The 12389-nt window shown below is 54.0% G+C and overlaps 1 protein-coding gene across 3 annotated transcripts in view; it reads right to left on the bottom strand.

Moving 5' to 3' along the window:
* LOC118377104 (1-phosphatidylinositol 4,5-bisphosphate phosphodiesterase beta-4-like) overlaps positions 1 to 12151 on the bottom strand; it is a 65773-nt gene extending 53622 nt beyond the window's left edge. For all 3 annotated transcript variants that reach the window (XM_052523950.1, XM_052523952.1, XM_052523951.1), the window contains exon 1: positions 10312 to 12151. In XM_052523950.1, the coding sequence (XP_052379910.1) occupies positions 10312 to 10473 (162 nt within the window). In that variant the 5' untranslated portion in view covers positions 10474 to 12151. The remainder of the gene's footprint in view (positions 1 to 10311) is intronic.
* Positions 12152 to 12389: the final 238 nt, after the last annotated feature.

Genomic DNA, 12389 nt, shown 5'->3' with positions numbered 1-12389 from the left:
AGAGGATGGGATAGAGGGACGGAGGATGGGATAGAGGAGGGAGGATGGGATAGAGGGACGGAGGATGGGATAGAGGGACGGAGGATGGGATAGAGGGAGGGAGGATGGGATAGAGGGAGGGAGGATGGGATAGAGGGAGGGAGGATGGGATAGAGGGACGGAGGATGGGATAGAGGGAGGGAGGGTGGGATAGAGGGAGGGAGGGTGGGATAGAGGGAGGGAGGATGGGATAGAGGGAGGGAGGATGGGATAGAGGGAGGGAGGGTGGGATAGAGGGAGGGAGGATGGGATAGAGGGAGGGAGGGTGGGATAGGAGGGAGGAGGGTGGGATAGAGGGAGGGAGGATGGGATAGAGGGAGGGAGGATGGGATAGAGGGAGGGAGGGTGGGATAGAGGGAGGGAGGGTGGGATAGAGGGAGGGAGGGTGGGATAGAGGGAGGGAGGGTGGATAGAGGGAAGAAGGATGGGATAGAGGGAGGTAGGGTGGATGGGATAGAGGGAGGGTGGGTGGGATAGAGGGAGGGAGGAAGGGATAGAGGGAGGGAGGGTGGGATAGAGGGAGGGAGGGTGGGATAGAGGAGGAGGATGGGATAGAGGGAGGAGGGTGGGAGAGGGAGGGAGGGTGGGATAGAGGGGGGAGGGTGGGGAGGGAGGGAGGATAGAGGAGGGAGGATGGGATAGAGGGAGGGAGGATGGGATAGAGGGAGGGTGGGATAGAGGGAGGGAGGGTGGGATAGAGGGAGGGAGGGTGGATGGGATAGAGGGAGGGTGGGATAGAGGAGGGTGGGATAGAGGGAGGGAGGGTGGGATAGAGGGAGGGAGGGTGGGATAGAGGGAGGGAGGGTGGGATAGAGGGAGGGAGGGTGGGATAGAGGGAGGGAGGGTGGGTTAGAGGGAGGGAGGGTGGGATAGAGGGTGGGAGGTGGATGGGATAGAGGGAGGGAGGGTGGGATAGAGGGAGGGAGGGAGGATGGGATAGAGGGAGGGAGGAAGGATGGGATAGAGGAGGGAGGATGGGATAGAGGGAGGGAGGGTGGGATAGAGGGAGGGAGGATGGGATAGAGGGAGGGAGTGTGGGATGGTGGGAGGGAGGGTGGGATAGAGGGAGGGAGGGAGGGAGGATGGGATAGAGGAGGGAGGGTGGGATAGAGGGAGGGAGGGTGGGATAGAGGGAGGGAGGGTGGGATAGAGGGATAGAGGGAGGGAGGATGGGATAGAGGGAGGAGGATGGGATAGAGGGAGGGTGGGATAGAGGGAGGGAGGGTGGGATAGAGGGAGGGAGGGAGGGTGGATGGGATAGAGGGAGGGTGGGATAGAGGGAGGGAGGATGGGATAGAGGGAGGGAGGATGGGATAGAGGGAGGGAGGATGGGATAGAGGGAGGGTGGGATAGAGGGAGGGAGGGTGGGATAGAGGGAGGGAGGGTGGGATAGAGGGAGGGAGGGAGGGATAGAGGGAGGGAGGGTGGGATAGAGGGTGGGATAGAGGGGAGGGAGGGTGGATGGGATAGAGGGGAGGGAGGGTGGGATAGAGGGAGGGAGGGGAGGATGGGATAGAGGAGGGAGGAAGGATGGGACGGGATGGGAGAGGGAGGGAGGATGGGATAGAGGGAGGGAGGGTGGGATAGAGGGAGGGAGGATGGGATAGAGGGAGGGAGGGTGGGATGGAGGGAGGGAGGGTGGGATAGAGGGAGGGAGGATGGGATAGAGGGAGGGAGGGTGGGATAGAGGGAGGGAGGGTGGGATAGAGGGAGGGAGGGTGGGATAGAGGGGGAGGGAGGGAGGGTGGGATAGAGGGAGGGAGGATGGGATAGAGGGAGGGAGGATGGGATAGAGGGAGGGAGGGTGGGATAGAGGGAGGGAGGATGGGATAGAGGGACGGAGGATGGGATAGAGGGACGGAGGATGGGATAGAGGGAGGGAGGGTGGGATAGAGGGAGGGAGGATGGGATAGAGGGAGGGAGGATGGGATAGAGGGAGGGAGGATGGGATAGAGGGAGGGAGGATGGGATAGAGGGACGGAGGATGGGATAGAGGGAGGGAGGATGGGATAGAGGGACGGAGGATGGGATAGAGGGAGGGAGGATGGGATAGAGGGACGGAGGATGGGATAGAGGGACGGAGGATGGGATATAGGAGGAGGATGGGATAGAGGGAGGAGGATGGGATGGGAGGGACGGAGGATGGGATAGAGGGAGGGAGGATGGGATAGAGGGAGGGAGGATGGGATAGAGGGAGGGAGGATGGGATAGAGGGAGGGAGGATGGGATAGAGGGAGGGAGGAGGATGGGAGGGAGGATGGGATAGGGAGGGAGGGTGGGATAGAGGGAGGGAGGATGGGATAGAGGGAGGAGGATGGGATAGAGGGAGGAGGGTGGGATAGAGGGAGGGAGGGTGGGATAGAGGGAGGAGGGTGGGATAGAGGGAGGAGGGTGGGATAGAGGGAGGAGGGTGGGATAGAGGAGGGAGGATGGGATAGAGGAGGGAGGATGGGATAGAGGGAGGGGGGATGGGATAGAGGGAGGGAGGGTGGGATAGAGGGAGGGAGGGTGGGATAGAGGGAGGGAGGGTGGATAGAGGGAAGAAGGATGGGATAGAGGGAGGTAGGGTGGATGGGATAGAGGGAGGGAGGGTGGGATAGAGGGAGGGAGGAAGGGATAGAGGGAGGGAGGGTGGGATAGAGGGAGGGAGGGTGGGATAGAGGGAGGGAGGATGGGATAGAGGGAGGGAGGGAGGGATAGAGAGGGAGGGAGGGAGGGTGGGATAGAGGGAGGGAGGGATAGAGGGAGGGAGGATGGGATAGAGGGAGGGAGGATGGGATAGAGTGAGGGAGGGTGGATGGGATAGAGGGAGGGTGGGATAGAGGAGGGAGGGAGGGTGGGATAGAGGGAGGGATGGTGGGATAGAGGGAGGGAGGGTGGGATAGAGGGTGGGAGGGTGGGATAGAGGGTGGGATAGAGGGAGGGAGGGTGGATGGGATAGAGGGAGGGAGGGTGGGATAGAGGGAGGGAGGGAGGATGGGATAGAGGAGGGAGGAAGGATGGGATAGAGCACATATGTCAGAGTCAAGGCCCGCGGGCCGCATCCGGAGCGAGAAGGTTTTTACGGCCCCTGGGATGATCTTGATTTATTATTAGAACCGGCCCGCAGACCGCAGCAAGCCGGCAGCCCGCAGATCTTTTACACGCACCAATACTACATTTCCCACAATGCAACGGTGACGCACCGAGCAGTAGGCTGCTTCATTTCAATATTTATTGGCACAGCAGTTGTCAGCATCACAGTAAAATTAACTTTCAGATACCCATCAAAAATGGCAAAACGGAAGGTGGACACTGAGAACCGGGGTTTCAAACAAGGTGGGAGTGGAGTATTTGTTCACGGAGGTAGCTGGAAAACCTGGTGTCTTCTGTGTGGAGAAAGTGTGGCGGTACTGAAAGAGTATAATCTGAGACGACATTATGAAACGAAACACGTGGACAAAAACAAGAATATGGACATGGAACAAAGGCTACAAAAGGCAGAGGAATTAAAACGAGGCCTCAAATCTCGACAGGCTCTGTTCAAAAAAGCCAAATCACAAGGCCAGGCTGCTGTCAAGGCCAGTTTTATTTTGGCAGAAGAGATCGCTAAATCAGCCCAGCCATTTACGGAGGGGGATTTCATCAAAACTGCATGATTAAAGTTTGTGACGAAGTTTGCCCAGAAAAAAAAGAGGCAACTCTTTTTAAATGTGAGTCTGAGCAGAAACACCATTGCCGAGAGAGTAGACCAGTTGTCCATCAATCTAAAAGAGCAGTTTGTGAAAAAGGGAAAAGATTTCATTGCATATTCCTTGGCTGTGGATGAGAGGACATTTCTGACATTGCCCAGTTGTCAATTTTCATAGAGGGAGTGGACTCCAGATAAGCGGACAGAGGAGTTTTTGGCTTTACGTCCTGATGCATGGCACAACTACGGGGCATGATTTGTATGAAGAGGTGTCAAGATGTGTAAATGAGATGGAGCTGCCTTGGGAAAAACTCGTGGGTTTGACAACCGAGGAGCACCTGGATGTGTGGACACAGGAGCGGACTGGTGGCGAAGATACGGGAAAAGATGCAGAGAGGAAAACGCGACAGGTGAGCTGACAGCTTATCATTGTATCATACACCAGGAAGCGTTGTGCGGTAAAGCCTTGAAAATGGAGCATGTAAGAGCATCATCACGGACAGTTAACTTTATCAGAGCCAAAGGTTTGAATCACCGCCAGTTCAAGGCATTTCTGACGGAGTTAGAAACGGAGCATGGTGATTTGCCTTATCACACAGAGGTGCGATGGCTAAGCCAGGGAAAGGTGCTTCAAAGATGTTTCGAGCTTCGTGAGGAGATTTGTCTGTTCTTGGACAGCAAAGGAAAGACACAACACAACTCCGAGACGAAATGTTTCTGGTGAAATGGCTTTTCTGTGTGACATTACGAGTCATCTGAATGCAATGAACTTGCAGCTGCAGGGTCGGGATCGGGTCATCTCTGATATGTACAGTACAGTGAAGGCATTTAAAACCAAACTGACTCTGTGGGAGACGCAGATGCGGAAAGAAAATTTGAGCCACTTTCCCAGCTGCCAGACCATGAAAGAGGAAGCTCTCTACCAGTGCGTTCCCGAGCGGAGTTGGCTGATTGATAAAATAGGTATGCTTGCCGCTGACTTTCGACGACGATTTGCTGACTAGAGGGAAGCACAAAAGCAGGATGGAACTGCTCGGTAACCCATTTGCTGTTAGAGGGAAAGCTCACCACCAAAGGAAATGGGAGTTGATTGACCTCCAATGCAATGATGCACTGAGGGCAAAATATGCGGCAGTGGGTGATAGAGGGCGGAGTTCGAGGGATAGACACAATGCCCCAGCTGGATCCAGGCTGCTCAAACGTTGTCTATGTTTGGAGCACATACCTGTGTGAACAACTGTTTTCTTTGATGAACTTGAACAAAACATCACACAGAAGTCGACTTACTGCTGAACACCTCCACTCAATTCTGAGGATTTCCTCAGCTCAGAGGATACCCCGAACATTGATGAACTTGTGGAAAAGATGGGGAAGTATCACCCTCAACCTCAAACAAGTGAACATTACTGTGCAATCACATATTTAGAGTTTTTATCAGTTCAAGTTTAAAAGTTAAGTTTAATATTTGTTTTCACTGCATGTTACTTCTCCTTAAACAAAGTGTTGTTTTTGATTAATAGATTTTGCACTTTATTTTATTGTATTTCAATCCAATTATATTTTAAAAATATTTCAGTTGAGTGGATGATAGAAAATTGCTATTATTGTTTTTTTTCTTTGAAGTAAATTTAGCCCACTTTTGCTAAAATAGAAAATATAGGCTACTGATGGTGCCTTGAATACCGGTTTCTTTCATTTAATGTTCATGTTATGGGGATTTTTATATAAAGGAAATTTGTCTTTTGTGTCTGATTGAAAATTAAAGATTACTGACAGAGCCATAAGAAAATATTGCTTTATTTATCTGATCATATTGGAATATATTTGTTAGGTTTTCAGTAGGTTCATTAGGTTAACTAGACTATATGCGTCATTTAAAAAATTTTCAATTAACATTCGAACAGTCCGGCCCTCGGCTTGTAGCTAAATTTTTATTTGGCCCTCCGGATTTGACTTTGACCCCTGGGATAGAGGGAGGGAGGATGGGGGAGAGGGGAGGGGGGTGGGATAGAGGGAGGGAGGATGGGATAGAGGGAGGGAGGGTGGGATGGGGAGGGAGGGAGGGTGGGATAGAGGGAGGGAGGATGGGATAGAGGGAGGGAGGGTGGGATAGAGGGAGGGAGGATGGGATAGAGGAGGGACAGGGAGGAGGGTGGGATAGAGGAGGGAGGGAGGGTGGGATAGAGGAGAGGGAGGATGGGATAGAGGGAGGGAGGATGGGATAGAGGGAGGGAGGATGGGATAGAGGAGGGAGGGTGGGATGGTGGGAGGGAGGGTGGGATAGAGGAGGGAGGATGGGAAGGTGGGATAGAGGGAGGGAGGATGGGATAGAGGGAGGGAGGGGTGGGATAGAGGGAGGAGGTGGGATAGGAGGGAGGGTGGATGGGATAGAGGAGGGAGGATGGGATAGAGGGAGGGAGTAGATGGGATAGAGGGAGGGAGGAGGAAGGATGGGATAGAGGGAGGGGTGGGATAGAGGAGGGAGGATGGGATAGAGGGAGGAGGATGGGATAGAGGGAGGAGGATGGGATAGAGGAGGGAGGATGGGATAGATGGAGGGGGTGGGATAGAGGAGGGAGGAGGATGGGATAGAGGGAGGAGGGTGGGATAGAGGGAGGGAGGATGGGATAGAGGGAGGGAGGGTGGGATAGAGGGAGGGAGGGTGGGATAGAGGAGGGAGGATGGGATAGAGGGGTGGGATAGAGGGAGGAGGGGGATGGGATAGAGGGAGGGAGGGTGGGAGGAGGAGGGAGGAGGGAGGATGGGATAGAGGGAGGAGGGTGGATGGGATAGAGGAGGAGGAAGGATGGGATAGAGGGGAGGGAGGATGGGATAGAGGAGGGAGGGTGGGATAGAGGGAGGGAGGATGGGATAGAGGGAGGGAGGGTGGGAGTGGGAGGAGGGTGGGATAGAGGAGGGAGGATGGGATAGAGGAGGGAGGGTGGGATAGAGGGAGGGAGGTGGGATAGAGGGAGGGAGGGTGGGATAGAGGGGGGGAGGGAGGAGGGTGGGATAGAGGGAGGGGGATGGGATAGAGGGAGGGAGGGTGGGATAGAGAGGGAGGGAGGGTGGGATAGAGGGAGGGAGGATGGGATAGAGGGAGGGAGGGTGGGATAGAGGGAGGGAGGGTGGGATAGAGGGAGGAGGGATGGGATAGAGGGAGGGAGGATGGGATAGAGGGAGGGAGGGGATGGGATAGAGGGAGGGAGGATGGGATAGAGGAGGATAGGAGAGGGGAGGGAGGATGGGATAGAGGGAGGGAGGATGGGATAGAGGGAGGGAGGAAGGATGGGATAGAGGGAGGGAGGATGGGATAGAGGGAGGGAGGATGGGATAGGAGGGAGAGAGGATGGGGAGGGAGGGAGGATGGGATAGAGGGAGGGAGGGATAGATGGAGGGGGTGGGATAGAGGGAGGGAGGATGGGATAGAGGAGGAGGGAGGATGGGATAGAGGGAGGGAGGGTGGGATAGAGGAGGAGGGTGGGATAGAGGGAGGGAGGATGGGATAGAGGGAGGGAGGATGGGATAGAGGGAGGGAGGATGGGATAGAGGGAGGAGGGTGGGATAGAGGGAGGGAGGGGATGGGATAGAGGGAGGGGGTGGGATAGAGGGAGGAGGAGGATGGATAGAGGGGGAGGGTGGGATAGAGGGAGGGAGGATGGGGATAGAGGGAGGGAGGGTGGGATAGAGGGAGGGAGGGTGGGATAGAGGGAGGGAGGGTGGGATAGAGGGAGGGAGGATGGGATAGAGGGAGGGAGGGTGGGATAGAGGGAGGGAGGATGGGATAGGGGAGGGAGGGTGGGATGGTGGGAGGGAGGGTGGGATAGGAGGGGGAGGATGGGAGGGAGGGAGGGAGGATGGGATAGAGGGAGGGAGGGTGGGATAGAGGGAGGGAGGTGGATGGGATAGAGGGGAGGGAGGATGGGATAGAGGGAGGGAGGTCAGATGGGATAGAGGGAGGAGGAAGGATGGGATAGAGGAGGGTGGGATAGAGGGAGGAGGATGGGATAGAGGGAGGGAGGATGGGATAGAGGGAGGGAGGATGGGATAGAGGGAGGGAGGGAGGATAGATGGAGGGGTGGGATAGAGGGAGGAGGCAGGATGGGATAGAGGGAGGGAGGATGGGATAGAGGGGGGAGGGTGGGATAGAGGGAGGAGGGTGGGATAGAGGGAGGGAGGGTGGGATGGAGAGGAGGGAGGGAGGGTGGATGGGATAGAGGAGGGAGGGATGGGATAGAGGGGAGGGGGTGGGATAGAGGGAGGGAGGAGGATGGGATAGAGGGAGGGAGGAAGGATGGGATAGAGGGAGGGAGGATGGGATAGAGGGAGGGAGGATGGGATAGAGGGAGGGAGGATGGGAGGGAGGAGGGAGGGTGGGATGGAGGGAGGGAGGGTGGGATAGAGGGAGGGAGGATGGGATAGAGGGAGGGAGGGTGGGATAGAGGAGGGAGGATGGGATAGAGGGAGGGAGGTCAGAGGAGGAGGAGGGAGGGAGGAGGGTGGGATAGAGGGAGGGTGGATGGGATAGAGGGAGGGAGGGTGGGATAGAGGGAGGGAGGGAGGGTGGGATAGAGGGGGGTGGATGGGATAGAGGAGGGAGGGTGGGATAGAGGGAGGGGAGGATGGGAGGGAGGGAGGGAGGATGGGATAGGGAGGGAGGAGGATGGGATAGAGGGAGGGGGATGGGATAGAGGGAGGGAGGATGGGATAGAGGGAGGGAGGATGGGATAGAGGGAGGGAGGAAGGATGGGATAGAGGGAGGGTGGGATAGAGGGAGGGTGGGAGGGGGAGGATGGGATAGAGGGAGAGAGGATGGGATGGGAGGGAGGATGGGGAGGGAGGGAGGGGTGGGATAGAGGGAGGGGGGTGGGATAGAGGGATAGGGGAAGGATAGGATAGAGGGAGGGAGGATGGGATAGAGGGAGGGAGGGTGGATGGGAGGAGGAGGGTGGGAGGGAGGGAGGAGGGGATAGTGGGAGAGAGGATGGGATAGAGGGAGGGAGGGGATGGGATGGGAGAGGGAGGGAGGGCGGGATAGATGGAGGGGGTGGGATAGAGGGAGGGGCAGGATGGGATAGAGGGGGGAGGGTGGGATAGGGGGAGGAGGATGGGATAGAGGGAGGGAGGAGGATGGGATAGAGGGAGGGAGGGTGGGATAGAGGGAGGGAGGGTGGGATAGAGGGAGGGAGGATGGGATAGGGAGGGAGGATGGATGGGATAGAGGAGGGAGGGTGGGATAGAGGGGAGGGAGGATGGGATAGAGGGAGGGAGGGTGGGATAGAGGGAGGGAGGATGGGATAGAGGGAGGAGGGTGGGATGGAGGGAGGGAGGGAGGGAGGGATAGAGGGAGGGAGGGAGGATGGGATAGAGGGAGGAGAGGATGGGATAGAGGGAGGGGAGGGTGGGATAGAGGGAGGGAGGATGGGATAGAGGGAGGGAGGGTGGGATAGAGGGAGGGAGGGTGGGATAGAGGGAGGGAGGGTGGGATAGAGGGAGGGAGGGTGGGATAGAGGGAGGGAGGATGGGATAGAGGAGGGAGGGTGGGATAGAGGGAGGGAGGATGGGATAGAGGGAGGGAGGAAGGATGGGATAGAGGAGAGGAGGATGGGATAGAGGGAGGGAGGGTGGGATAGAGGGAGGAGGATGGGATAGAGGGAGGGAGGGTGGGATGGGGGAGGGTGGGATAGAGGGAGGGAGGATGGGATAGAGGGAGGGAGGGTGGGATAGAGGGAGGGGTGGATGGGATAGGGAGGGAGGGAGGGGGGTGGGATAGAGGAGGAGGGTGGATAGAGGGGGAGGATGGGATAGAGGGGGAGGAAGGATGGGATAGAGGGAGGAGGAGGATGGGATAGAGGGAGGGAGGATGGGATAGAGGGAGGGAGGATGGGATAGAGGAGGGGGAAGGATGGGATAGAGGGAGGGAGGGAGGAAGGATGGGATAGAGGGAGGGAGGGTGGATGGGATAGAGGGAGGGTGGGTGGATGGGGAGGGAGGATGGGATAGAGGGAGGGAGGATGGGATAGAGGGAGGGAGGATGGGATAGAGGGAGGGAGGATGGGATAGAGGGAGGAGGGTGGATAGAGGGAGGGAGGATGGGATAGATGGAGGGTGGGATAGAGGGAGGGAGGATGGGATAGAGGGGGAGGGTGGGATAGAGGGGGGGGTGGGAGAGGGAGGGAGGGTGGGATAGAGGGAGGGAGGATGGGATAGAGGGAGGGAGGCAGGGAGGCAGGATGGGATAGAGGGAGGGAGGATGGGATAGCGGGAGGGAGGATGGATGGGATAGAGGGAGGGAGGCAGGACGGGATAGAGGGAGGGAGGGTGGGATAGAGGGAGGGAGGATGGATGGGATAGAGGGAGGGAGGCAGGATGGGATAGAGGGAGGGAGGGTGGGATAGAGGGAGGGAGGGTGGGATAGAGGGAGGGAGGGTGGGATAGAGGGAGGGAGGATGGATGGGATAGAGGGAGGGAGGATGGATGGGATAGAGGGAGGGAGGCAGGATGGGATAGAGAGAGGGAGGATGGATGGGATAGAGGGAGGGAGGCAGGATAGGATAGAGGGAGGGATAGAAAGTGGTGAAATTGTGTTTCCATAATCTCACCCTTGGAACAGCTCCGACTCGAATACTGTTGATCAGAGAACATTCTAGAACCTGGCCCTCCTGTAGAGAGAGAAACAGATGGGGAGAGAGAGAGAAACAGATAGAGAGAGCGAGAGAGAGAGAGAAAATAGAGATCTCGTCAATGCCAAATAAAACAGACATACTCCGACCCCACCTCCCCTAGCTTTGTCTGATTACTGTAGCAACCTAACTGTCACTTCCAGAAGTCCCATAGACATTTTGTCTACAGCTAGTGACAAGACATGTCTGTTCTCAAGGACACACCCCACGTAGCATGGATAAATACAGTAACTTAGAGAGATACAGTAATATTATACATTGCTATCCTCTTACACAACGGCTAAATCACAATGGGCTTCCTCTCCAACCTCTTAAACCATCAGTAGCCAACCCTCCTAATTGGAAGACTCAGGTGTGATAGAGCAGGGCTAGAACAAAAGCCTGCACACCCAGTATCTAACTCACCAGGAGTAGGGTATAGGCTACCACTGCCTTATAAGCGGTGATAAATGCTGTAGTTAACGAGGATAACTGTTATTGAGGATATGGGCCTACATCTCCTCTATAGGGAGGGTTCATTTCACACAGCCCTCTCAATGGCTCCATTCTATACCACTGTCTTTCTTTATCTCTCTGAATAAACTCCATTCTATACCACTGTCTTTCTTTATCTCTCTGAATAAACTCCATTCTATACTACTGTCTTTCTTTATCTCTCTGAATAAACTCCATTCTATACCACTGTCTTTCTTTATCTCTCTGAATAAACTCCATTCTATACCACTGTCTTTCTTTATCTCTCTGAATAAACTCCATTCTATACCACTGTCTTTCTTTATCTCTCTGAATAAACTCCATTCTATACCACTGTCTTTCTTTATCTCTCTGAATAAACTCCATTCTATACTACTGTCTTTCTCTCTCTGAATAAACTCCATTCTATACTACTGTCTTTATCTCTCTGAATAAACTCCATTCTATACCACTGTCTTTATCTCTCTGAATAAACTCCATTCTATACTACTGTCTTTATCTCTCTGAATAAACTCCATTCTATACCACTGTCTTTCTTTCTCTCTCTGAATAAACTCCATTCTATACCACTGTCTTTATCTCTCTGAATAAACTCCATTCTATACCACTGTCTTTCTTTATCTCTCTGAATAAACTCCATTCTATACCACTGTCTTTCTTTATCTCTCTGAATAAACTCCATTCTATACCACTGTCTTTCTTTCTCTCTCTGAATAAGCTCCATTCTATACCACTGTCTTTCTTTCTCTCTCTGAATAAACTCCATTCTATACCACTGTCTTTATCTCTCTGAATAAACTCCATTCTATACTACTGTCTTTATCTCTCTGAATAAACTCCATTCTATACCACTGTCTTTCTTTATCTCTCTGAATAAGCTCCATTCTATACCACTGTCTTTCTTTCTCTCTCAGAATAAACTCCATTCTATACCACTGTCTTTATCTCTCTGAATAAACTCCATTCTATACTACTGTCTTTCTCTCTCTGAATAAGCTCCATTCTATACCACTGTCTTTCTTTCTCTCTCTGAATAAACTCCATTCTATACCACTGTCTTTATCTCTCTGAATAAACTCCATTCTATACCACTGTCTTTCTTTATCTCTCTGAATAAACTCCATTCTATACCACTGTCTTTCATTATCTGTCTGAATAAACTCCATTCTATTCCACTGTCTTTCTCTCTCTGAATAAACTCCATTCTATTCCACTGTCTTTCTCTCTCTGAATAAACTCCATTCTATTCCACTGTCTTTATCTCTCTGAATAAACTCCATTCTATTCCACACTTTCTTTATCTCTCTGAATAAAATCCATTCTATTCCACTGTCTTTCTTTATCTCTCTGAATAAACTCCATTCTATACCACTGTCTTTCTTTCTCTCTCTGAATAAACTCCATTCTATACTACTGTCTTTCTTTCTCTCTCTGAATAAACTCCATTCTATTCCACTGTCTTTCTCTCTCTGAACAAACTCCATTCTATACCACTGTCTTTTCTCTCTGAACAAACTCCATTC

Source organism: Oncorhynchus keta, chromosome 8, assembly GCF_023373465.1.
Source record: "Oncorhynchus keta strain PuntledgeMale-10-30-2019 chromosome 8, Oket_V2, whole genome shotgun sequence".
Lineage (NCBI taxonomy): Eukaryota > Metazoa > Chordata > Actinopteri > Salmoniformes > Salmonidae > Oncorhynchus > Oncorhynchus keta.
This window is presented reverse-complemented; position numbering and strand designations above follow the sequence as displayed.